Source organism: Microtus oregoni, unplaced genomic scaffold (genome assembly GCF_018167655.1).
Source record: "Microtus oregoni isolate MIOR12 unplaced genomic scaffold, Mior012 000129F_ref0000347, whole genome shotgun sequence".
In the NCBI taxonomy this organism is placed as follows: Eukaryota; Metazoa; Chordata; class Mammalia; order Rodentia; family Cricetidae; genus Microtus; species Microtus oregoni.
In genome coordinates this window covers 1,575,123-1,599,094 of record NW_024544772.1, presented here as the reverse complement: position 1 = coordinate 1,599,094, position 23,972 = coordinate 1,575,123, and the positions used below count along the sequence as shown (strand labels likewise).

Below are 23,972 nucleotides of genomic sequence, written 5' to 3'. Positions count from 1 at the left end.
TGCTTTTCCAGAAAGGAAAATTCTGGAAAATTATAGTAGTATTTATAATTCTGGAAAACTAAAAAGGCATACTCACGGCCACAAAGTGTACGGTGCACCCGGTAACTGTGACTCCAGCTTTCAGGACTTGCTCATGAGCATTTGAACCCTTGAAAGAAGGGAGCAAGGATGGGTGGATGTTGAGCATTTTACCTAGAAAGCAAAAAACAGTGGCCAGAAATTTTAGATCTTGTTTATTCTAAAGTTAAAGGAACAAGTGCTTAGAGAACCAACTGGGGGAGATGCCCAAACATGTACAGAAGAATGACAATAGGATGTGGTCAGAGCTTTAAAGGAAGAAGGGGGAAAGTGCCTGCCACCAGGCTTGATGACCTGAGCTCAATCCCCAGGACCTACGGAGTCCTACACACTGTCCTCCAACTACCACAAGCATGAGATAGCCCTACCACCCCATGCACAATAGTAAACCAAAAAAGGTACAACAGATGGTAGACAACGCCTTCCTTGCTCCCTTCTGTCCGTGTGTTATATAGGAGAGCATGAACCTTTATCATCCTCTGTGGTACAAGGTCTGAAACCAGGGCCCTGTACATGCCAGTGCTTTACCAGGGAACCAAACTCCCAGCTACTGGTTTGTGTTTCGTTTGCAATTACATCTGCACATCATGAATGGTGCCTGAAGAGGGTGTTGGGTCCCCTGGAAATGGTGGTACAGATGGCTGTGAGCTTGTCACGGGGCTGGGAACGGTATCCAAGTTCTCGAAGAGTAGCAACTGCTCTCAACCACTGAGAATTTCTACACCCACCACTAGCTCTTGGTTTTTAGGGACAGGATCTCATTATATATTCCAATCTGGCCTTAAATGCATTACATCAAGGATGATCTCTGCCCAGCTTTCTTCATCTGGGATACACAGTTGGTTTTTTTTTCTCCTTTCTCTCCTCTTCCTTCACTTTGCTTTTGAGAATTGTGTCCTATAGGACCAGGCTGGCCTTGAACTTGCAGTCCTCCCACCTCAGTCTCAGGACACTCAGGTTGCAGGGGTGGACTGAGCATCATTTTCTCTTGTCTTCCCAATACTCCTCTCACAGTGAAGTGGTCTCTGCAGTATCGGGAGTGATTAGTGACAGCAGCAAACAGCTGAGTGAACTGGGCATCTCTCAATCAAAGCAGAGGGAGCTAATAAGCCCACGTTAAAATTTCATTATGAGGGCAGTCTTAGAAAGCTGATTACTCCGGAGTCCATTTACTGTCCATGACTCTTGCTTACCATCCCATTTCCTGACAAAAGGGCCAGAGAGAATCCTCATGAACCCGGCAAGACAGACCACGTCTACAGAGAACTCTTCTAGGACGAGGTCAACAGCATTGTCAAATTCAACACGGTTCTTATATAATTTATGATTAATCACCTGTAACAGGAAAAGAGAAGTAAATTTTTTCAGTGAATTACCAAGTTTAAATACAACCTTTACAGAGACTACAAGTCAGTGGTGAAGATGGAGCCACGGGAGGGCTGGCTGAGGAACAGGCAGGATGGAGAAGAGCAAACCCAGCACCCACCCCAAACGGGAAGTTCCAGGATTACACAACCACACACACTGTGGAAGCAGAGTATGCATTTCGGCCGAGTGTGCAGTGGCTGCTGCTGTGGCTCTAGGTGGAACAACCCACACCACACCGCAAACCACCCAACAGCCAGATGCAGCCAGTTCTCTGTGGTGACTCACTCTGGTGGGAATGCCAGCCTTTTCTGCTTTGTCTAAGCCAGCGACCCCAGCTTTGTTGGAGATGACAACAACAATGTGTGAGGAGCTCTTTGGATCCCGAGTGCTGTCTATGAGAGCCTGGAGGTTGGACCCTGAAAACCAGGAAAGAGTGAGCACATGCCTGGAAGCTCGGCCCCTAACAATGCCCTCACTCCTCAGAAGGGCCACTTCACTTTATCATAAACGTGAACCTAAATTACAGTCAACTCAAAGAGGATCCTGCAAAGCAGCCATGGCACTGGACTAGGATCTAAAGAAACACTCAGGGGCCTTCAACAAGCACAGTTTATCTGTGCGTTCATGAGCGGGGGAGGGGTCACTACTCTAAACACTGCACTAGAAGGGCTGAGGCCAGGCCAGCTGGGCTACAGGATGAGTTCCAAAAGCAAACAACAGAGTTACGCTACAGCCATCTGATAGAGTACAATGCTCTCAGACCCAGGGCTCTTACTTTAGATAAAAACAACTTTAGAATACTGCATTTTATTCTGAAAGACAGACAGGAACTAAACTACCAGGTTAAAAATATTTACTACTTCTCACCTTTAAGAACATACACAAGGTGAACACCGTAATTACTATTTTAACTTTTAAGTTTTCTCACTCATCAAGATATGGTACACAACAGGGGGGCTCTTCCTTCTTCCATTTTCCCCTGCTTTCTTCAGGGTTTCTCTGTGCAACAACAGCCCTAGCCATCCTGGAACTCACTCTGTAGACCAGGCTGGCTTTGAACTCACAGAGATCCGTCTGCCTCTGCCTCCTGAGCGCTGGGATTAAAGGTGTGCGCCACCACTGCTTGGCTCATTTTAAGATTAAAAAAAAATTGTGTGGAGGCCGGGGCGGGGTGGGGGGCGGGGGTGGGTGCCGCGGCCACCGCCGAGCGGCGCGTTTTGCATGAAGATGGCGGCTCCCACAGCCAGCAAGGCAGCCTCCTTGGGCTGCAACAACAAGCCTGCCTTCCCGGAGCTGGATTTCAGGTCTGGAGCTCGGGTGGAGGAACTGAACAAACTCATCCAGGAATTCACCAGGCACGACCAGCGGGAATACGACGACCAGAGAGCGCTGGAGATCCACACTGCCAAGGATTTCATCTTTTCCATGCTGGGCAACCCAGGCAAGCGTCATTTGACCTCTAAGATAAGACCCACAGATTGAGAAACCCTGATCTAGGTTCTCTGAAGCTACGAGATCGAAGGTGATGGTTTTAAACTGACCCCTACAGGGGCATCTCCCTCTGGTAAGTTTCTGGTTGCCTCCAGCTTTTCTTTGAGGATTTGCTGATTTGGGAGCCAGCGATACTGCTTAGTAAATGGATGGAGCACGGGTGCCACCTATTGGTGGTTACTGGGAATTCGAATATCGATCACACTGTAATCACCCAGAGCTTGCTGGCACTGCTGCTTGGGAATTGGTGCTTTGGAGTGTCTCGGAGTGGAAGCCATCAGAAAACAAGAGGGAGTACTTCCATGGCTTTTGACTGTTCCCCTCCCATTAAAAGGCTGTGGCTTTAGATTGTTTCAAAGTCGCTCCATTAATGGGCTTCTCTTGTCCGTCTGATGCTTTTGCTTGGGGATATGGATGAGATACAATTTATTACAACGTGTGAAAATGACCGCTCGCCAAGGCCAGCTGGACTGTGACTGAAAAAGCATGGGATAAAACCGGACTCTCTGAACATGGCGAACAATGAGGGCTGATGAGAAGCCAAGGACAATGGCACGGGGTTTTGATCCTACTTCATGTACTGGCTTTGTGGGAGCCTAGCCAGTTTGGATGTTCACCTTCCTAGATATGGACGGAGGGGGGAGGACCTTGGACTTTCTACAGGGCCGGGAACCCTGACTGCTCTTTGGACTGGAGAGGGAAGGGGAGAGGAGTAGGGAGAGGGGGAGAAGGGTGGGAGGAGGGGGAGGGAAATGGGAGGCTGGGAGGAGGCGGAAACTTGTTTTTTTTTCCTTTTCTCAATAAAAAAAATAAAAATAAAAATTGTGTATGAGTGTTTTGTCTGCTTATTATGTAAGTACACCAAGTGTGTGCCTGGTACCCAGCTCAGAAGAGGGTGTCAGATGCCCAAGAGTCAGAGCTAGAGATGCTGTAACTATGTAGTTGCAGGGACTAGAACCCAGGTCCGCTGCAAGAGCAGCAAGCACCCTCAACTGTTGAACCACCTTTCTAACATGTTATGTTTTTCTTTTCTCTCTCTCTCTCTCTCTCTCTCTCTCTCTCTCTCTCTCTCTCTCTCTCTCTCTCTCTCTTTTTGAGGCAGGGTCTCACTGTGTAGCCCTGGCTGGCCTGGAACTCACTATGTAGAGGTTGGAATTAAATTCAGGAATCTCCTTGCCTCTGCCTCCCAAGTGCTAGGAGGCCAGGCTAGCCACCAGTTTGCCCTTTCTGTGTCCTTACTATGTGAGGTGCTCTTCCCCTTGTCTGTGTGACTGGAGGTTGTGGGGAGCGCTCTAAGTTCTATGTTCGGAGAAGTCATACTTTACCTGTTCCAGATATTAAGACAGCCACTCTGGCCTTCTTACTTCTCAGGAAGCCATTTGACACCATTGACCCATTTACTTGCATGGTTTCAATCAAATTCTTGACTCTGACACGAGGGAAATCTTCATTTCAATTATATGCATAAAAAGGTAAAAAAATGATGAATTAATAGCAATAATAGAAAAATATCAGGCTGGAGAGATGGCTCAGAGGTTAAGAGCACTGACTGCTCTTCCAGAGGTCCTGAGTTCAATTCCCAGCAACCACATGGTGGCTCACAGCCATCTATAATGAGACCTGGTGCCCTCTTCTGGCCAGCAAGCATACATGGGAAGAATGTTGTATACATAATAAATACATAAATCTTTAAAGAAAAAAGAAAAATATCTTAAGAAAACTTTATTGTATTTTATTCTGAAAGTAAGACATACAGGAACTAAAATACCAGGCTAATAACATTTACCATTTCTCACTTTTAAGAACATACCGGAGGTGGCCACACGGATGACTGTTTCAGCTAGGAGCTGGAGAACACACCAGTGCACTGAAGCACGGCCATAGAAAATGCTTCCTCTCTGTGTTCTCCCCAACCCAACCCACTAACGAGCCCATTTACCTGCCGCTAAGACCCCCTGGCTTCCTGGGAGACGTGCGACCCAGGAGGCTTTGCAAGACTTAAGACGCTTGCTGTTTGGAGAAAGCTTCTTACTGCAGTGTGAACCTAAGGGGTTAGTGTTCAGCACTGGGAAACCTGCTTGAAAATGAAACCCACACAGCAGAGAGTAGAAAGGCAAAAGCAAGGTCAACAAGCACCGACCATCATTGTTAGCTATCTGAGTGGATCTCTGTCACTGTGTCAAATGCTCGTACTTCTGACAGGGTTCTGACCAACACACACAACTGTTCAGGGTGTGCAAGCATCAGTGGGTGGACACTGCCGAAAGAGATCAAAGAGTTCCAGAAGCAGCTGCATCCTGGCTGCAGGGCAGACGAGTCATAATACATCTGATGCTGTGCCAGTGGCTAAACCTAAAAGCCAGTAAGGCCAGGTGGTAGTGGCGCACGCCTTTAATCCCAGCACTTGGGAGGCAGAGGCAGACGGATCTCTGTGAGTTCAAGGCCAGCCTGGTCTACAAGAGCTAGTGCCAGGACAGGCTCCAAAGCTACAGAGAAACCCTGTCTCGAAAAACCAAAAAAAAAAAAATTAAAAAAATAAAATAAAATAAAATATAGGTTCTAAGCTGACTTAGCTCCTCCTTTGCCACAAGCAACACACCACAACTCTTACACTAGCATCAGGTAAAGGCTTATTTACAAACACTGCCACAGAATTCCTCAATAATAAAAAGTAACATGGACAATTTTTTGAATGTACAGGTTATAAGATTTGATTTACAAAAACTATACCGAATTATTTAGAATGTCTATAAAGAAAGAGAATGTGGCTTGTCAGATTACTGTTATCAACGACACCAGCTAGAGTGATCGCTGCCTCCATAAGACTTGCTTATCAGCAAGCTGGTGGGAGGGCCAGATCACCGAGTGCCTGCGGTGCCACTGAAGTGGTAAGGTGGTCCTGGGTGAAGAGAGAAGGCAGGCTGCACTGGACAGTGGTGGTGCACGCCTGTAATCCTAGCCAAGGGAGGCAGATACCTGTGAGTTCAAGGCCAGCCTGGTCTACAGAGTTAGTTTCAGGACAGGCAGCGCTAAACAGAGAAACCAATAGTTGTCTCAAAACCAAAACAACGCAGTATTCCCATGCAGAATCACATGTGCATTCACTACCCACAGTACATGTTTTTTCCCATCACCATTTTTTTTTCTTTTTTAAATCAGAAATTTCCTTTGGTTAGCTTACCTAAATCTACTCCGAGCTCCCGAGGAAGGACTCTGGGGATGTTTTCCAGCAATCCACCTCCAGTAATGTGAGCCAAGGCTTTGACAGGCAACAGCGAATGGCTGTAGATCCTGGTTGGAGTTAGAAGCAAGTCCCCTGGGGATTGGAGAGAAAAGACAAAAACTTAGCCCATACATTTGAAACCCAAACATAAAAACAATTCTGAAATGGACGAAGACTGTGACCTTGCATCCGTCCATTGCAGGTAATCGATTTCCCCTGCGGTAGTTGCTCAGACATTTCCAGGCAGGACAGCAAGAGTCAGTTTACCTAAAGTCTGGTCGCCACATCCATCAGGCGCTGGAGAGGAGTGCTGGAGAGAAGACCTCGCCACAATCTTCCTCACAAGGCTAAAGCCATTGCTGTGAAGACCAGATGAGGCTACCCCAACCACAACATCCCCTTCGACAATCCTTTCTAGCTGAGGGAGTTTCTGATCCCTCTCCATAGCGCCAACAGCAAACCCAGCGAGGTCATACTCGCCAGGAGGGTACATGTCGGGCATCTCTGCGGTCTCTCCACCTGGTGAGACAAGGACAAAGACATCCTGTGATCCTCACGAATCAGGTTAAACAGTGACAGAAGCTACACGTACCATCAACAACCAGTACAACCTATGTGTAGCTCTATCCCGTACTCGATGTGCTGGCTGACATCTCGGGACAGTACTAATGGTGTAGTGATGAGGGACACCTCTGTAGGTGTCATGGTCTTCAGACATCGACTCTGGTATGCCAAGGCTCAGTGGGACTTAACAGCATGTCTACAACAGTGTGATTTCATAAGTGCTTTCAAAATGATTTTTTTTTTTTGGTTTTTCGAGACAGGGTTTCTCTGTGGTTTTGGAGCCTGTCCTGGAACTAGCTCTTCTAGACCAGGCTGGTCTCGAACTCACAGAGATCCGCCTGCCTCTGCCTCCAGAGTGCTGGGATTAAAGGCATGCGCCACCACCGCCCGGCAAAATGATTTGATATTTTATGTGCATGAATGTTTTGCTTGCATGTATCATGTATATATATGGTACCCAGAGAGGACAGTAGAGGACACTGGATCCCCTGGAACTGGAGTTACAGTGAGCTGCCACATGGGCTCTCAGAACGAAACCCACATTCTCTGGAAGAGCAGCAAATGCTCTTAACTTCCTGTCTCCAGCTCCTTAGTCTCACTCCAGCTTAGTGATAACAACAGCACAGCACCGCCCACTCCAAGTGGTTGCACACCACCTTACCAGCACAGTGCTACACCCACATCACGTGAAAACACAACACAGGCAGGCATCAGACTCCAACCTACAAACTGTAATGTGGTCAGGGATAGTGGGGCATGTCTTTAATTCCAGCACTATAAGCTCGAAGCCAGCCTGGTCTATAAAATTGAGGTCTAGGACAGCCAGGGCTGTTATACAGAGAAATCCTGTCTCAAAAAATAAAACCAACCAACAGGTGAAAGGCAACTTTTGGCCTTGGGATCTGATTTGTCTACAGATACAGCTGTACATGTTCTTCCACTGAGACAAGAGTCTTGCTATGTAGCCCAGGCTGGTTCAAACTCTCGGTAATCTTGCTTCAGCTGCCAAGTGCTAGATTGTAGGCATCGTGGGCATCGTAGGATTGTGCAACCTTGACCTGCACTAGAAGGAATAGTTAACCCCCATCTGCATATATGGATGGTTATAAAAGCCAGGTTACATTTGATTCTTTATGTCACTTCTGAGGAAACCACAGTCGGACATGCGCAATTCCAGGTGCACGTCTCCCCTGTTTTAGGCCCACTTAAGAGAAAAAAGCTCTAAGCCCACCCAGTGAGGCTCCTGAGGAACAGGGAGATGGACAGAGGAGAAAGGTAAGCCAGCCTGGCAGTTCAGAAGTATGAGATGGGAACAGAGTCTGAGATGAACGCAGGTAGTTTTATCTACATCTTGTTTTCCTGTCTGTTCATGTAAAGTCTCCCTCACTAGCCACAGCAGAAATCACATTTTAGTTCTACATGACCAACCGGCAGTAGAGGGCCCATGGGTCAAAGAGTTCATACCTAGGAGAGCACAGCCAGCTTGTCTACAGGCTCCAGCAATTCCAGCGATAACAGCTTCAGTTGTAGTGAGGTCGAGTTTTCCACAGGAAAAGTAATCGAGGAAGAAGAGGGGCTCAGCTCCCTGTGCGAGGATGTCGTTTACACACATTGCGACCAGATCCTGACCGATGGTGCCATGCTTATTGCACAGCTGGGCAATCTGCAGGATATAAACAGCTGACAGAACACCTCAGGCCAAAGACAAGTTATACAGAGCCCCTTTCCCTTCTTCCAACCACTGGAACTCGAACACTATTGTTTAAAATGTGCACCTGAGCTATACGGTTAGAACAAATGGTTGCCACGGCTCTTTGGAGCACATGTATGTTGTTAGGAAGAAATGGCTATTTGATAAACAGAGAAACCATTTGGCAGGCAAATTCCCCGTTCTCCTTCACAAAGCCTGTAATCACAAGTGTCCGATTACCTTCAGTTTAGTCCCAACACCATCTGTTCCAGACGCCAGGAGAGGATCTTTGAAACCAGCTGCTTTCAAATCAAAAAGACCAGCAAAGCCTCCAAGGTCAACAGTACAGCCTGTTGGACAAGAAATGAGTTACTTGCTGATTTTAACTGATGAGTTCAATGTGACTATCCCAGCTGTTCTCCTGACAATGGCTAGGATATGAACTACATAATGTTAGTGCTGAGAGCAGAAGAGCCCACGTGCCCACAGACCCGACCAAGCCTTAACGACTTAGAGGACGCCCAACAGTAATTTGAAAGACGTCCCTCAGCTAAATGTAAGGCCCAAATTAATTCCCAATACTGCTATTCTATTCACAGAGTACAGGGTCTAATTACCTGGTCTGGAGGTGGCTTTTGCTAAAGGCTGAATTTTCTTAACCAGCATATTTCCAGCTGCAATGTCTACCCCAGATTCCTTGTAAGTCAGGCCCCTAAGGAAATGAAATGAAAACTAATTTCCTCAATGCCAGGAAAATTATTACTCTATGTGTTCAGGCTGTCCTGTATCTCACAAATATGCTTGCCCCTGCCTCTGCTGGGATTCAAGGCATGCACCACCACACCCAGGAAGGAAAAATATTATCTCCAACAAAACAAAACAAACAAAAAACACACGAACAGGCGAGGGAAATGGCTCAGCACTTGCCATAGAAATGCTGGATGGCTATGGCTGCCTGCTTGTAATTGTGGCCTGGGAAAGTGGATATAGGGAACCCCCAAACAAGCCAGTTAGAGTCTAGCCAGACCAGGGAGCTGGGTTTGACCTCTGTCTGGATAAGGTGGAAGAGTCAAGATGCTCTTCAGTATCATCAGGCCAGCACATGTAGGTACATGCCTGCATATGACCACATGTGGGAACACACACGCACACTCACACATACACAAGTTCCTAGAGAAAAAAATAGCAGAAGGCATTTCATCTGATTTTCATATCTAGTAACCTGCTCAGAATGTTCTAAATCAGAGCCTGCACCCACCCGCACACTCAGATGGCAGTGTTTTAAGGAGGCGCAGGTGACAGATGCGCACAGCCACACCTGCTGTGCACTTTTTCTCAGCTGCGTAAAATATGCACTCAATTCACCATCGCAGCCATCTTTAAGTGTAGTGTTTAACTGAATGGCACAATTTAGCACTGCCATCATTAACACCCCTTGTGCTCACCAGGTAAAACGGGAATTTCTGTGTTCATTACACGGGACCTCTCCTTTTCTGGCCCTTACATGAAAACCTCCATCATCCCACTGTCTCTATGTAGCCCAAAAGGCCTCAAACTTCCAATATGGCAGCTTCAGCCTCACCAGTGCTGACATTATAGACAAGAACCTTGTCTGGCCCCTTCTACTTTTAAAGTTTTTTTTAAACCACATCCATTCTCAGGCTAACTTCAGTTTGAGTAGGAATGAAATGTCAAACCAAATAAAGAAAAAAGGAATAATTAGGATTGTTAAAATTTTGTAAAAATATCCCTAAAAAAAGTGTTCTTACTGTACCAGGGTATCAGCTATCAGTTTTCTCATTGCTGAGGGCCACAGAAACATGAAGAATATTGCTTTATAAAAGCACAAACATGATGAATATTGCTTTATGAAAGCACAAAACTGTGTCTCATGGGAATCAAGTTTGTGAATGGCACTGTGAACTTACTAGTCTCTCTGCAGTGAAGCTGAGCTGCTAGAGCACTTGAGAGGACTGATAAGCAGCTCAGCGCCTGCAGTTCAGGGACACAGGACACAATGCCCTGCAGGTTAACGACTAGCATCGTGACATCTCATTCTCTTTACCTTGAAGAACTCAGACTACAGTTAAGATTTAAGTGGTGGCGCACGCCTTTAATCCCAGCACTCAGGAGGCAGAGGCAGGCAGATTTCTGGATTTCTGGAGTTCAAAGCCAGTCTGGTTTATAGAGCTGGTTCCAGGACAGTCAGTAGATACACAGTGAAACCCTGCCTTAAAAAAACCAAACCAACCAACCAAGATTTAAGTTCCTTGTTAGGCATAGTGGCACAGGCCATTGGATCTCTGTCAATTCTAGGCTAGGCAGGGTGTCATAGTGAGACTTGGTTTAAAAAGACAAAACCAAATCAAAACCAAACCACATTTCAGTCTCTGAAGGTAGAGAACTTCCATGAGCTGGCACAGTATTTAGTGTAATATATGTACAGAAGGGTTAAAAACCTGCCTTTAACTCATGATTTAGCTTAAGCTGCTAAAAATTATTTTTTTGAAATGGCTCAGTGGTTAGGAATGTTTGTGGCTCTTCCAGATGAGGGCTTGGTTCCCAGGATCCACATGGTAGCTCACAACCATCCCTAAGCCCAGGTCCATGATCTCTGAGGGTACCAAGCGCATGTGGTGCACATACGTGTAGGCAAAACACTCATACCATACACACACCCACTGAAGAACTAAATAAAAACAATGTGATATTATGTAATTGTTTTTAAAAAATCAAAACACTCATGTGGCAACCAAGTTTATTTATTTTATAAGGAAATATTTGTTAATAAATGAATCAGTAATTAAAAATACATTCAAGTAATAGATAAAGGGGACAAACCAGGAACTGTGACTCAAGCTCAAGAATGTTTAACTACATAATGACTCAAGGATTAACAGTCTTCGTCCTTATAATCTTGACAAATTTTCAAAGATAAGGAATTGCCAAGAAGAGTTTCCCATTTATTCAAATATTGCTTTGATCAGTTTTTTGGGGGGGTTGGGGTGGGGCAGACATGAAAAGCCTTAGTATAGACTGCTCTCAAATTTGAGCCCTCCTTGTCTCAGCCTATAAATAATTAAGATTCACACAAAATACAAACAAGCTGCAGTCAGCTCCACGGACAGAACACCAAATGACAGCATGGGCTTAGGAGAATATCTCCAGCCACGAGGCCAGTTCTGAACCCTGCCCCTTATTTACCTGGGCCGCTGGAGGAAGGCTACAGCACGGAAGCCAATGTCCTTCCTATAAACTGCGCCCTCAAACTTTATGGCAGCAAGGCCTTTCCTGGCTTCGTCACGGGCTGACTCAAGATTCTCCTGGACGGCCGTTACTGTGAGGACTCTTCCCCCGCTGGTCACCACTCTGCCATCTTTAAGAGCAGTGCCCGCATGGAATACCTGGAGTCCTAAAGCTTGGGCCTCAGGAAACCCTGCAAACAAGCACAGTTAACAAACTGGGTGTTGTTTTTCTGAGACAGTCTTCACTATGTAGACCAGGCTAGCCTCAAACTCAGTGATCCACCTGCCCCTGCTCTGCCTTCAAGTCCCAGGATTAAAGGCATAAATCATCATGCCCTGCAACAAAGATTGAAACACTTCATCCTGGGCTGTGGTCCTATTTTAAAAATTCCCATTTCTGGGGAGTGAGAAAAAGAGAAAAGCCATAGATAGGTTCAGTGAGGGAGGGGAGTTGGTAGAGTTCCTTTTTCTTCATAAGAGGTTTAAAAGAGCCCTAGACTCTGTAACATGCGAGATAGCCTAGCTGCCCGCCACACCACAGTCTCCTATCCCCTTCTCCTCACAGCCCTGGTGTGGTAAAGTGTCATCCAGGTTCCCTGAGGGGTCTGACAACAGCGCCACCCAACACATAACTTGATGCCCACTGGGCATGTCCAATACTGCTCTACTGGAATCACTATTACTTCCTAGGGGAAATTTCAGCACTACAGAGGCTCTTGGTTCAATCTCATTTTTCCATTCCTTTTCAAAAGCAAACAATTTCTTTTAAAAAAATATTTATTTATTTATTTATTTATTATGAATACAATATTCTGTTTGTGTGTATGCTAGCAGACCAGAAGAGGGCACCAGGCCCCATTACAGATGGTTGTGAGCCACCATGTGGTTGCTGGGAATTGAACTCAGGACCTTTGGAAGAGCAGGCAATGCTCTTAACCTCTGAGCCATCTCTCCAGCCCCCCAAAAGCAAACAATTCTTGACAGAGATGACTGAGATTCTTATCTTTTCTGGGCAGGAGAATAAAGTTCTTGAAGCAAACACTATGGATCACTAGTAAAGGCCGCACTACAGTGTGCTGGGGCACCACGGAGGCCTTTGTCTGAGTGCCACTGAGGTGGCACTTCATCTTCATTTATAAACAGACTTACTGCCATCTAAGCAGATACCTTATGGGCGGTGGAGGCAGAGACAAGAGGATCTCTGTGTTTGAGGCCAGCCTGGTCTACAGAGCGAGTTGCAGAACAGCTAGGGCTGTAACAGAGAAACCCTGTCTTGAAAACCCACAACCCCCCCCAACAACACCCAAAAAACCCCAGTAACCTTTCAACCTTGAATTCTGCAGCAGAAACCACAATCTGGCATGCTGCTCACTAACGAGCCAAACTGCATCAAGTAGAGCTGTGCGCTTAAAATCTGACCACTGCTAACCGTGCTGACTCTCATCCACTACCATCCAGGCTCTGGGAAGGTGGAAGTGCAAGGCTGCAAAGGGATTATTCTGGAAACCTGACGAGGTTACTCATGTTTCCTGGTGCAGGAAAGGACATCAATGGCAGCTCTTTAGATACACTAAGTCTCTCAAGAGTCTGATGGCTTCAGACCCTCAACAGGTACAGGCACCTGTTCCATTGTAACCCAACCTCTTAATCACTGCTATTCACCTGTTATCTCCACACCCTTGCTGTAGGCTCCAGGATACCCTTTACTTGCCATGACAACGGTTATGGCAGTGTGGTTTTCTAGCCAAACAGGCAGAGACGCACTCAGCTGGCCATCTAAGGTGGACTGAATCACTTCATAAAGGTCACTTTTAAGAAGTGGGAGGATTACCTGGAAGAACAGAATCAATTTGGTAGAAGAGATGAACTTTAATATTTTATTCATTGTTATACCAACTGTTTAGCAAAAGCAGTTATTTCAAGACTAATAAATTGTGGGAACAAAACAATGCTTTTCTTCTAAAAACTAGTAACTTATGACTATTACTACTATTATTACTATCCGAGACAGTCTCTCTCTGTAGCCCAGGTCATCCTTGAACTCAGAGATCTGTCTGCCTCTGCCTCCTAAGGACTGGGATTAAAGACATGCATCATACCAGGCAATATTCTATTCACTGTTACCTACTTGGCATTCTGGATCACCAAAACGGCAATTAAACTCCAAAACTTTTGGGCCATCTTTGGTCAGCATTATACCAGCATAGAGAATTCCTTCATTGAGAGAGAGAGAGAGAGAGAGAGAGAGAGAGAGAGAGAGAGAGAGAGAGAGAGAGAGAGAGAGAGAGAGAGAGGAATCTGTAATGACGTAGTGACAACAGTGGATTATAACTATAAAACCTAGATGATGAACAAAGCCTCATGTATCTCAGGTTGAACTTGAACCAATTTTGTAGTTGAGGATGGTCCTGAACTTCTGATCCTCCTGCCTCCATATCCCAGCTGCTGGAATTACAAGTGTGCCCCACCACACCCAAGTGTATGGTCCTTGAGATGGATAGAATCCAAGGCTTCAGGTATGCTAGGTAAGCATTCTACCAACCAAGCTATATCCCAAGTCCTAGACTACAACCTCCTAATACTAAACGTTTTAATACGATTACAGCTGTAGAAAAAGAGAACAAGTTCCAGCTACAGTAGAACATTACTATGTAATGATTTAAGCCAGCCAGCTTACCTGTGTAAGGCACACCCTCCTGCTGCATGCCGTCTACTGTTCTCTGAAGAATAGTGTCTTTAATTTTTAGTAACAAATCCTTAGGAACCTGGGGAACACACAGAAATACTTAAATGTAATTAACAAAAATCACATTAGGCTGAATGTGGAGGTATACACCATTAATCCCAACACCTGGGAGGCAAAGGCAGGTAGATTGTGAGTTTGAGACCAGCCTGGTTCACAGAGAGAATTCCACGGCCAAGGCCATAGAAGAGACCCTGTCTCAAAACAAAATAAAACAAACATCATCACAATGCCCCTTATCTTTACAGAACAGGAAAGAACTCTAGGAGATAAGATATTTCAGATCCAAGAACACATCTATTGCAAATGTTTGTGCCTGACTACTTTCATTTCTCCTTAATTCTTCACCAAACACATCAAAATAATAACGCTCTGAGCCCGGCAAATGATGTCAAGTACAGGCCTGCTCACTTCCTGTCAGTAAATCAGTGGCAGTCAGTGTTTCACCTCAGCAGGGCTTACAAACATGTACCTCCCAAGTACCTCAGCTATAATGCTGAAATAAGGACCTCTCTCCTCTCCTCGTGCTCCTTAGTGAAGCCTTCCAGTATATTCTATGCTCATGCTCCTTACTACATCCTTCTAGTATATTATATTCCAAGCAAACTTTTAAGCCTACATATTCACACATAGAAGCTTGTAAGTTTATTGTGGAAATTAAGCTTACAGCTATCTAAAAAATCACTGTTAATGAAACTTATAAAAAATAAAAATGATTTCTAGAGAGCTAATCCACTCTACTTCAATGATGGAGATTTTTTTTTCTTAGATCCTCCTGCCTCTGCCTCCCAAGCACTGGGATTAGAGGAATGCAGCACTGCATCTGGCCACACAAAACCACCCAGAGTTTGGAACAGCGCCTGTCAGTTTCATGCACAGAAACTGCAATTATGGCTTGTCCTAGATACCAATTTGTTACACATACGTATCTGTTTTATGTGCTGGGCCCTGGACCCAGAGAGGAAGAGAATAATTCTAGGTCTCAGGGATTAAATACAGGGGCACACAAGCTGGGAGAGGATACATCCAGACGTCATGGTAGTTCCTATTTCCTAGACTGGCTGTTAGTCCTCAAAGGCTTTCAGAAGTGCTTATTAGAGACCCGAAGAGGTGACTTCTTACTTGGACCATCCAGACTGCCCATTAGTGACGGCATACCGTACCTGAGGTGTAGGGCAGTAGGCTCCCATTCCCCCTGTGTTGGGGCCCTCATCTCCATCCAGCAATCGCTTATGGTCCTGTGCTGGAGGCATTGGGGCCACTGTCTTCCCATCAGTGAAACACAGACACTGTGGAGAAAACAGATTAGTTCACTCAGGGTAAATGTAAAAAGTCAAAAAGGACTCAGGAAAAGCTCTCATTTCTGAAGAAAACTCGAATAGTAATTCTTCATTCACATGGCAGGAACCAGAAGATCTTGGATATTCAGCTGGTAAAGGAGCTGTCATTTATAGCAACCTAGGGAGAAACCAGGTTTCTACCCTGGACAAAGACCAACCGTTCTACTGCTAAGACTGCCAGGTACTCACACTGTATACTAGGCAATGCTATCTCAGCACTTACTGTGTAATAAGCTGTATGTGAAACATGAGTGTACAGAATCTCCACAGTGTAAGTCCAAGAATTCTCACTAATGTCTAGGGCAGTGGTTCTCAGCAAGTGACCCCAGGGATGATGAGATGGGGGAGTGAAAGACCCTTTTACAGGGTCTCCTAAGACCACTGGAAAACACAAATATTTACATTATGACTCATAAAAGAAGCAAAATTACAGTTATGAAGTAGTAATGAAAATAACTTTATGGTTGGGGTCACCATAACATGAGGAACTGTATTAAAGGGTCACAGCATGTGGAAGGTTGAGAACCATTAGTCTAGGGGATGAGTAACATAGAACACATTTCCTCATTTGAATCCTAAGCGAGTACAAATTCTCTTTTAAAACCGCTCCTGTTCTCAGATGATGCTAACAGAGTAAATGGAGTCTGTTTTGGGGCGTGTTAAAGGCAAGGAGAGGGCTGTACGTACAGACACTTCTTCCCCATCCAGGAACTCTTCCACAACAACCGTTTCTCCAGCTGCTCCAAAAGACTTTTCCTAATTGTAGTTGAAACAAAAGGCTTTATAAATCTTAAAGCTTTTGACATGTACCCGATTACTTGTACAGAACTGCTCTATTTGAGACAGGAAGTACACGAGCACTGTAACTTCTTTCTGAAGACTTAATGTATGAATTGTTCTGGTCTTTGATGTGCTAGCTAGCAGGTAGAACTCACATTCCCGAAACTTTCATAATCACTATTTACTCTTTATTCCTGGTTACAACCATGTATGGTTTGGTTTACAAAAATTATACAAACCATGTATGTGAAAATAGATTTTTCTAAGAGGTTAAGTCATAATCATTGACATGGATTATGAAAGAGACATTGTATTCATGCACTGTGCTACTTTTGTTAAGACTTGGGACACATAGGACAAATGCTCTCTTGTCATGGATGTGTGGGGAGTCATCTGGGTCAAAGACTTTCCACCATTCAGCAGCAGACACTAGGATGTTAGAACTTACTTCAAAAGAACGAACCAGGAATTGGCATAGCTCTGTACTAGCCGTTTTCTAGAAATGGACAACACACAGTACAATGAAAACTGACTTTCCAGTGTGTTGGGACAGTTGGACCCCACTATGTAAACTTACAACACTTGTTTACATGAAGAGCGAACCCCTCAGAAGCATCACCTACCTGCATGATCTCCCGTACAGCTTTGCAGGCCTCCGCTTTGTTCTTTGCAACAATCACCCCTTTCCCAGCTGCAAGGCCACTGGCCTTCACAACCAAAGCAGGAAAGTTTGCGCTGTGAAGATACGGCAGTTTTTAATCATCTAATAAAACCCCCACAATGCAAACATTTAAATATTTTTGTGATTTGTAATGGTATGTTCTAGCAAAATTGAAAGGTATATAGAAAAAAATATTACCCCAGTATCATTTAATGTGTTTCTTGCCAAGTTTTCTTATATATCCCTTTATAATTTTGATCGTACAGCATTTTGATCATACAATTTTGCTTTTGTCACATATAGTGAGGTCAAATAAGCAATAATCTTTAAAAAAGCAAGCAGATTTACAGAGCAGATATGAAATAATTTGTAAGATATGCATCTGAGAGTCTCACTTAAGTAAAAGTAATAGGGGCGGTGGGGCTGCGTTCCTAACACCCCAGCCGCCTGCTCAGCTAGCTTGTGCCCCGAAATAACAACACACAAATTGTATTCATTTAAACACTGCTTGGCCCTTTAGCTCTAGCACTTACAGGCTAATTCTGATATCCCGATCAACCCTTCTCTAATAATCTGTGAGAACTGGTCTTACCGGGAAGATTCTAGCCTAGTCCATCCTGAGTCGGAGCTTCATGGCATGTGTCTGCCCAGGAGTGGGGCATGGCGTCTCTCTCAGGCGTCTGCTCCTGAGAGGAGAGCTGTGGAGTCTGACCTCACTTCCTCTTCCTCCCAGCATTTTGTTCTGTTTACTCCACCCACAGGGCCAAGCAGTTTCTTTATTGCTTAACCAATGAAATCAACAGATTGATATATGACACTCACACATCACTTCCCCTTTTTCTGTTTAAACAAAAAAAAAGAAGGCTTTAACTTTAACATAGCAAAATTACATATAACAAAACAGTTATCAAGTAAAAGTTACAATAATCTTTATCATAACTAAGGAAAACTATAACTAACTATTCTTAACTCCATCGAAGACTCCAGAAAGATACAATACTACCTAAGCAAACAAGAAAAAAGCAACTTTTAAAACTCTAGAAATGACAGAGACATCTCGCTGCCTGTACAGTCACCCAAAGTTCTTTTGTACCGTTGGGGCATCAATCTTCAGCCTTCAGGCCCATAGTGTCCAGCAGACATTTCCATGAAGCAGGAAAATTCAAAGTCTGTTCAGTCACTACCTGTTGTGTCCTGCAGAATGTCTTGCAGACTCCTTCACGAATCAGGAACCCCGAAAGATCATCTCACCTTTAGGCAAGTTCAGTAGTCCTCTCTCTGCGGGTTCTCTGTTTCCAGTTTATGCAATAGTCCAGGCAAGAGCAGTTTCTTGCCCAAATGGCTATCAAACTCCATAAGGATCCTCTTCTATGCCCATCTTCCTCTTGAAGTACACTGGTGCTGCCAGGAGCAGAGTGTCTCATTGTCATGAAAAGTCCTCAGTTATTAAAACATTTAAAATGCCATATTCTATAATCCTTGAAAAATATGAAGAATGCCTATCTATATCTACGCACATCTAGAAAATATTAACTAACATGACTACAAACTTGACTATTATTTATGATTATCCATCAACAACCTATATTTCCTAATTATACATTACATTTTAATAATGAACTACACAATCACAATACCTTAATAAAGATCAGAAATGCATATACATATAACAAATTTGACCTTAAATCTCTATCAAAAAAGCAAAATCTATACTAATGCAAATTATTCATATCTATATCATATCCCCCTTTAAATGTAAAAGAACATTTATAAACATTATTTGGGAATATGGGCGTAGTTATTTCTCTCCAAACTGCTTCCTGCTGAATGGGGGCGTAATTAATTAGGTCTTTCATATTATAACCTGTGTGCTAGTTTCTTCTCAGTTGGCAGTTGAGCAAAGCAATTTTCTGAAGATGTTTACACCAACCCTTCAGGAGGGCGTGGTCCATCATACCAAATCGGAATAGAAGAAATGAACAGCATCTCATCCTCTGTGAAAACAAAATAAGAAACTCCTTTCCAAAGCATCATGTCCTTAGATCCAAATTTCAAAGTCAAGGCATCAAAATATCTATGTTGGATCTATGCTTCAGTAGCATTTATAAATAAATATCTTTTAGCAGCTGTTGCTCCTTCCTCAGCATTCACACAATTCAAAGAGAGCATAATAGCATACAGTATCAAGATTCTCTGTGTATTTTCCATCTTTGTTCATTTTATTTTAACCTCTATTTTGTTTATTTTTACTTTTAACTCTTTGCTTTTTGAGACAGGTTCTCTGTATCTTTGACCTGAAGTAACTCTGTAGACCAGGCTGTCCTTGAACTCTCGGGATCCCATGCGCTTGCTTGCTGCTGCTCAGCGACATACAGGTCCTGTGGTGTAGTCTCAGAACACAATGCTCCTTGCCTGCCACTGCTCAGGAACCTGCAGGACCTGTGGTGTCATCTCCGGACACCCTGCCTGCCACTAAGTTACCTGCAGGACCTGTGCTATTGTCTAGGGACTCACTTCTGCTGCCTGTTGAAGCTGAGGTACCCGCAGGATCTGTGCTGTCTCCTCAGGACACACTACTGCACCCTGCCTGCCACTGCTCAGGGATCCGCAGTACACAGAGGACCTGTGATATCTTATATGGACTCACTTCTGCTGCCTGCCGAAGCTGAGGTCCCTGCAGGTTCTGTGTTGTCCTCTTAGCACCCACTGCCCCCTGCCTGCTGCTGTTCAGGCATCCTCAGTGCCTGTGCTTTAGTCTCAGAACACACTGCCTGGTGCTAGACAGCGACCTGCAGGACCAGTGGTGTCATCTCGGGACCCACTGCCCTGTGCCTGCAGGCTCTGAGGGACCTGTAGGACGTGTGATGTTGTCTTGGGACTCACTTCACGCCTCCTGATGTTTCTTAGGTACCAGCAGGACCTGTGCTGTCCTCTCAGGACACACTGCCCTCTGCCTGCCACTTCTCATGGACCCGCAGGACACTCAGGATCTGTGGTGGCATCTCGTGAGACACTGCCCGCTGCAGTCTGCTAAGGGATCAGCAGTACCTGTGCTGTCATCTCCAGAAACACTATTCCATGCAGGCTGCTCAGTGACCTGCAGTACCTGAGCTATAATCTCGGGACACCATGCCTACCAACGCTCCAGGACCTTCAGGACCTGTGCTTTAGTCAGGGAATCCATGTCTGCCACTGCTCAGGGACACACGGGATCTATGCTGTCCCCTCGGGTCCCACTGACCCCTGTCTGCCGGAGCTCATATTCCCGCAGGACCTGTGGTGTCATCTCAGGACTCTCTGCCCTCTGTCTGCTGCTGCTGAGGGGCCTGTAGGACATGTGGTGTCATCTCGGGATTCTTTGCCCCCTGTAGGCTGATAGGGACCTGCAGGACCTGTACTGTTGTCTAGGGTTCTACTGCCTCCTGCAGGCTGCTCAGGGACCCACAGGACCTTTGCTATGTTCTCATGACCCACTAAGCCTGCAGGCTTCCCAGGAATCCACATGTCCTGTGGTGTTGTCTCGGTGCCTTCTGGCCCCTGCAATCTGCTCAGGGAACCAAAGGACCTGTGGTGTCGTTTTATGACCCTCTTTCCTCAGCCTGCCATCTACTCAGAGACCCTAATTACCTGTGCTATTGCATCGTGACACACTGCACCCTGCCTGCCTCTGCTCAGGGAGCTGCAGGGTCTGTGGTGTCATCTTGGGATGCCCTCCCTGCTGCTGCTCAGGGACCCGTAAGTCCTGTGATGTCATCTGAGAATCCACTGCCCTTTGCAGACTGCTCAGGGACTTGCAGGACCTATGGTTTGGATTCAGGACCAACTGCCCTCTGCCTGCCTCTGCTCAGGGACCTGCAGGACATGTGGTGTCATCTTGTGATCTGCTGCTGCTCTGTAACCAGCAGGACCTGTGGTGTCATCTCAAGTCCCCGTGACTGCTGCTGATCAGGGACATGCAGGATCTTCCTTGTCATTTTGGGACACCCTGCCTGCCATTGCTCGGGTCCCACTGCCCCCTGAAGGCTTCTCAGGGAGTCTCAGGACCTGCGATGTAGGCTGTGGAACTACTCCCCCCTGCAGGCTGCTCAGGGATGGCAGGACCTGTTCTGTCCTCTCAGGACATCCTGCCTTCCACTCACTGCTCAGGGACCTACAGTACTTGTGCTGTTGTCTTGGGACCCACTGCCCCCTGCAGGCTGCTCAGGGACCAACAGGATCTGTGGTGTCTCAGGACCCAGTGCCCCTGCCTGCCAATGTTCACAGACCCTAAGGACCTGTGTTGTCTTCTCGGGACTTCTATTTCTATCCTTTGGCTGTTCAAGGACACACAGGACCTGTCTTCTCTGTCCCCACGGCCTCTACCTGCTGCCTGATCAGGGACACGCAGGACCTGTGCTGTCATTTCAGGACCCATGGTCCCCTGCCTGGCCCTGCTCACAGAGGTTCAGGACCTGTGGTGTCATAGCGGGACCCCCTGACCCCTGGCTGCCACTGCTCAGGGACCTGCAGGACCTGTGGTTTAGTCCTGGGACCCCATGCCGCTACCTGCCATTGCTCAGTGTCCTGCATGACATTCGGCATCAACTCGGGACCTCCAGACCCTGCCTGCCACCAATCAGGGACCAGCAGGACCTAGGTTTATTCTCGAGATCTCCAGACTGCTGCTGATTAGGGACCTGCAGGACCTGTGGTGTTGTCCCAGGACCCCTGCCTTCTGCTGCTCAGGGACCTACAGAACCTTTGTTATTGTCACGGGACCCCCTGACGGCGGTCTGAGGGACCCGCAGGATCTGTGCTGTTGTCTCAGGATACCCTGCCAGCTGCTGCTCAAGGACCCACAGGAACTTTGCTGTCATCTCGGGAACCACTGGCCCTTGTAGGCTGCTCAGGGAAACAGAGGACCTGTGGTGTCATGTCGGGACTCCTTGCCCCCCATGCAGGCTACTCAGAGACCAGCAGGACCTGTGCTTCTTCTCGGGTCACCTTGTCTGCCAGTGCTCAGGACCTAGGCTTTCCTGTCGGTTCTCACTGCCCCATCAGGGTCCAGCAGAACAGTGGTGTCATCTCAGGACTCCCTGCCCCCGTAGGCTGCACAGAACCTCCCAGTACCTGTGCTGTCTTCTTGGGACACGCTGTCTGTCACTACTCAGGGTCCTGAAGGACCTGTGCTGTCATCTCAGGACCCACTGCTCCCTGCAGAGTGCTCAGGGACCACCATGACCTCTGGTGTCTTCTAGGGACGAAATGCCTCTTGCAGGGTTCTCAGGGACCCCGGACCTATTCTGTCATCTTGGGTCCCACCACCCCCAGCCTGGCCACTACTCCTGATCCCACAGGACCAGAGGTGTCATCTCAGGACTCCATGCCCCCTGTAGGGTGGTCAGGTATCCACAAGCCTGTGGTGTCATCGAGGGACTCCTTCCCCACTGTAGGTTGATCAGGGAACTGCAGGACCTGTGGTGTCGGCTGGGTACCCACTGCCCATTGCCTCCTACTGCTCAGGAACTGCAGGACATCCTATGTCCTCTCAGGACCCACTGCCACCTGCAGGCTGCTTGGGGACGCACAGGACCTGTGGTGTCGTCTTGGGACACCCTGAGGGCCGCTGCTCAGGGACACACAAAACCTGTGCTGTTGCCTCGGGATAAGCTGCCTGCCACTGGTCAGCCACCTGCAGGATCTGTGATGTCATGTCTGAACTCCCTGTCTCCTACAGGCAGCTCAGGCACCCGCAATACTTGTGGTGTTGTCTCGGAGCCCTCTGCCCACAAAGGCTGCCTAAGGAACTGCAAGACCTGTGGTGTTGCCTCGGTACCCCCTGCCCCCTGCCTTAAGCTGCTCAGAGACCTGCATGACCTGTGATGTTGTCCTAGGACCCTCTGCCGCCTGCCTGCCGCTGGACAGGGACTTGCAAAATCTGTGGTGTCATCCTGGGACACCCTGCCTGCCCCTGCTCTGGGACCTGTAGGACCTGTGGACTTGTCTCAGGACCCCGTGCCTGCTGCTGAACACTCACCTGCAGGAATTGTGATGTTGTTTCGAGATGCCCTGCCTGCCGCTGCTCAGGGACCCTCAGGACCTGTGTTGTCAATTAGGGACCCAATGCCCCCTGCCTGCCGCTGCTCAGGGACCCTCAGGACCTGTGTTGTCACTTAGGGACCTAATGTCCCCTGCCTGCCGCTGCTCAGGGACCCTCAGGACCTGTGTTGTCACTTAGGGACCTAATGCCCCCTGCCTGCCGCTGCTCAAGGAACCACAGGGCCTGTCGTATCATATAGGGACCCGTTACCTCCTGCCTTCAACTGCTCAGGAACTCATAGGACCTGTGCTGTCATTTGTGTCCCACTGTCCCCTACCTGCCTCTGCTCAGGAACTCTGCAGGACCTGCGGTGTCGTCTCAGGACCCACTGCCCCATGCCTGCCACTACTCAGGAACCTGCAGGACTTGTGGTGTCATCTTGGGACCCACTACTTCCTGCCTGCTGTTGCTCAGGGAATTGCAAGACATGTTGCTTTGTCTCAAGACACACTGCCATTTGCCTCCTGCTGCTCAGGGCCCTGCAGTAACTGTGGTGTCATATTGAGACTCCCTGCTGACTGCAGGCTTCTCAGGCACCCTAAGGACCTGTGTTGTTGTATTGGGGCCCTCTACACAAGGAAGGCTGCTCAGGGAACTGCAGGATCTGTGGTGTTGTCTAGGAACTCATTGCCTCTGGTACAGCTTTTCAGGGACCCTCAGGACCTGTGTTGCCATCTCAGGTCATCTGTCTCCATCCTGTCACTGCTCAG

General features: G+C 46.8%; 1 protein-coding gene across 1 annotated transcript; it reads right to left on the bottom strand.

The window, feature by feature from the left end:
* Positions 1–58: 58 nt before the first annotated feature.
* On the bottom strand, positions 59–22,039 carry LOC121444517 (trifunctional purine biosynthetic protein adenosine-3-like). Its single transcript, XM_041646334.1, has 18 exons — positions 21,917–22,039; positions 17,146–17,229; positions 16,430–16,498; positions 15,566–15,691; positions 14,337–14,424; positions 13,788–13,873; positions 13,322–13,490; positions 11,619–11,850; positions 9,032–9,126; positions 8,655–8,764; positions 8,189–8,387; positions 6,428–6,679; positions 6,119–6,253; positions 4,877–5,011; positions 4,263–4,382; positions 1,732–1,862; positions 1,272–1,413; positions 59–192 (listed from the first exon to the last, which is right to left on the bottom strand). Exons 1-18 carry the CDS (start codon positions 22,037–22,039, stop codon positions 59–61), a joined length of 2,430 nt encoding a protein of 809 aa, XP_041502268.1.
* Positions 22,040–23,972: the final 1,933 nt, after the last annotated feature.

What these genes read in the sequence shown, in the direction of transcription:
- LOC121444517 (XM_041646334.1), bottom strand. Translation starts at nt 22,039, where the DNA reads ATGACAGCAAAGTTCCTGTGGGTCCTTGAGCAGCAGCTGGCAGGGTAT. An exon ending in CAAGGGTGTGGAGATAACAG is followed by an intron (nt 11,851 to 13,321) that starts GTGAATAGCAGT and finishes GCTTGTTTGCAG; the next exon opens with GGTTTCCTGAGGCCCAAGCT. An exon ending in TGTCTTAATATCTGGAACAG is followed by an intron (nt 1,863 to 4,262) that starts GTAAAGTATGAC and finishes CCTGGTTTTCAG; the next exon opens with GGTCCAACCTCCAGGCTCTC.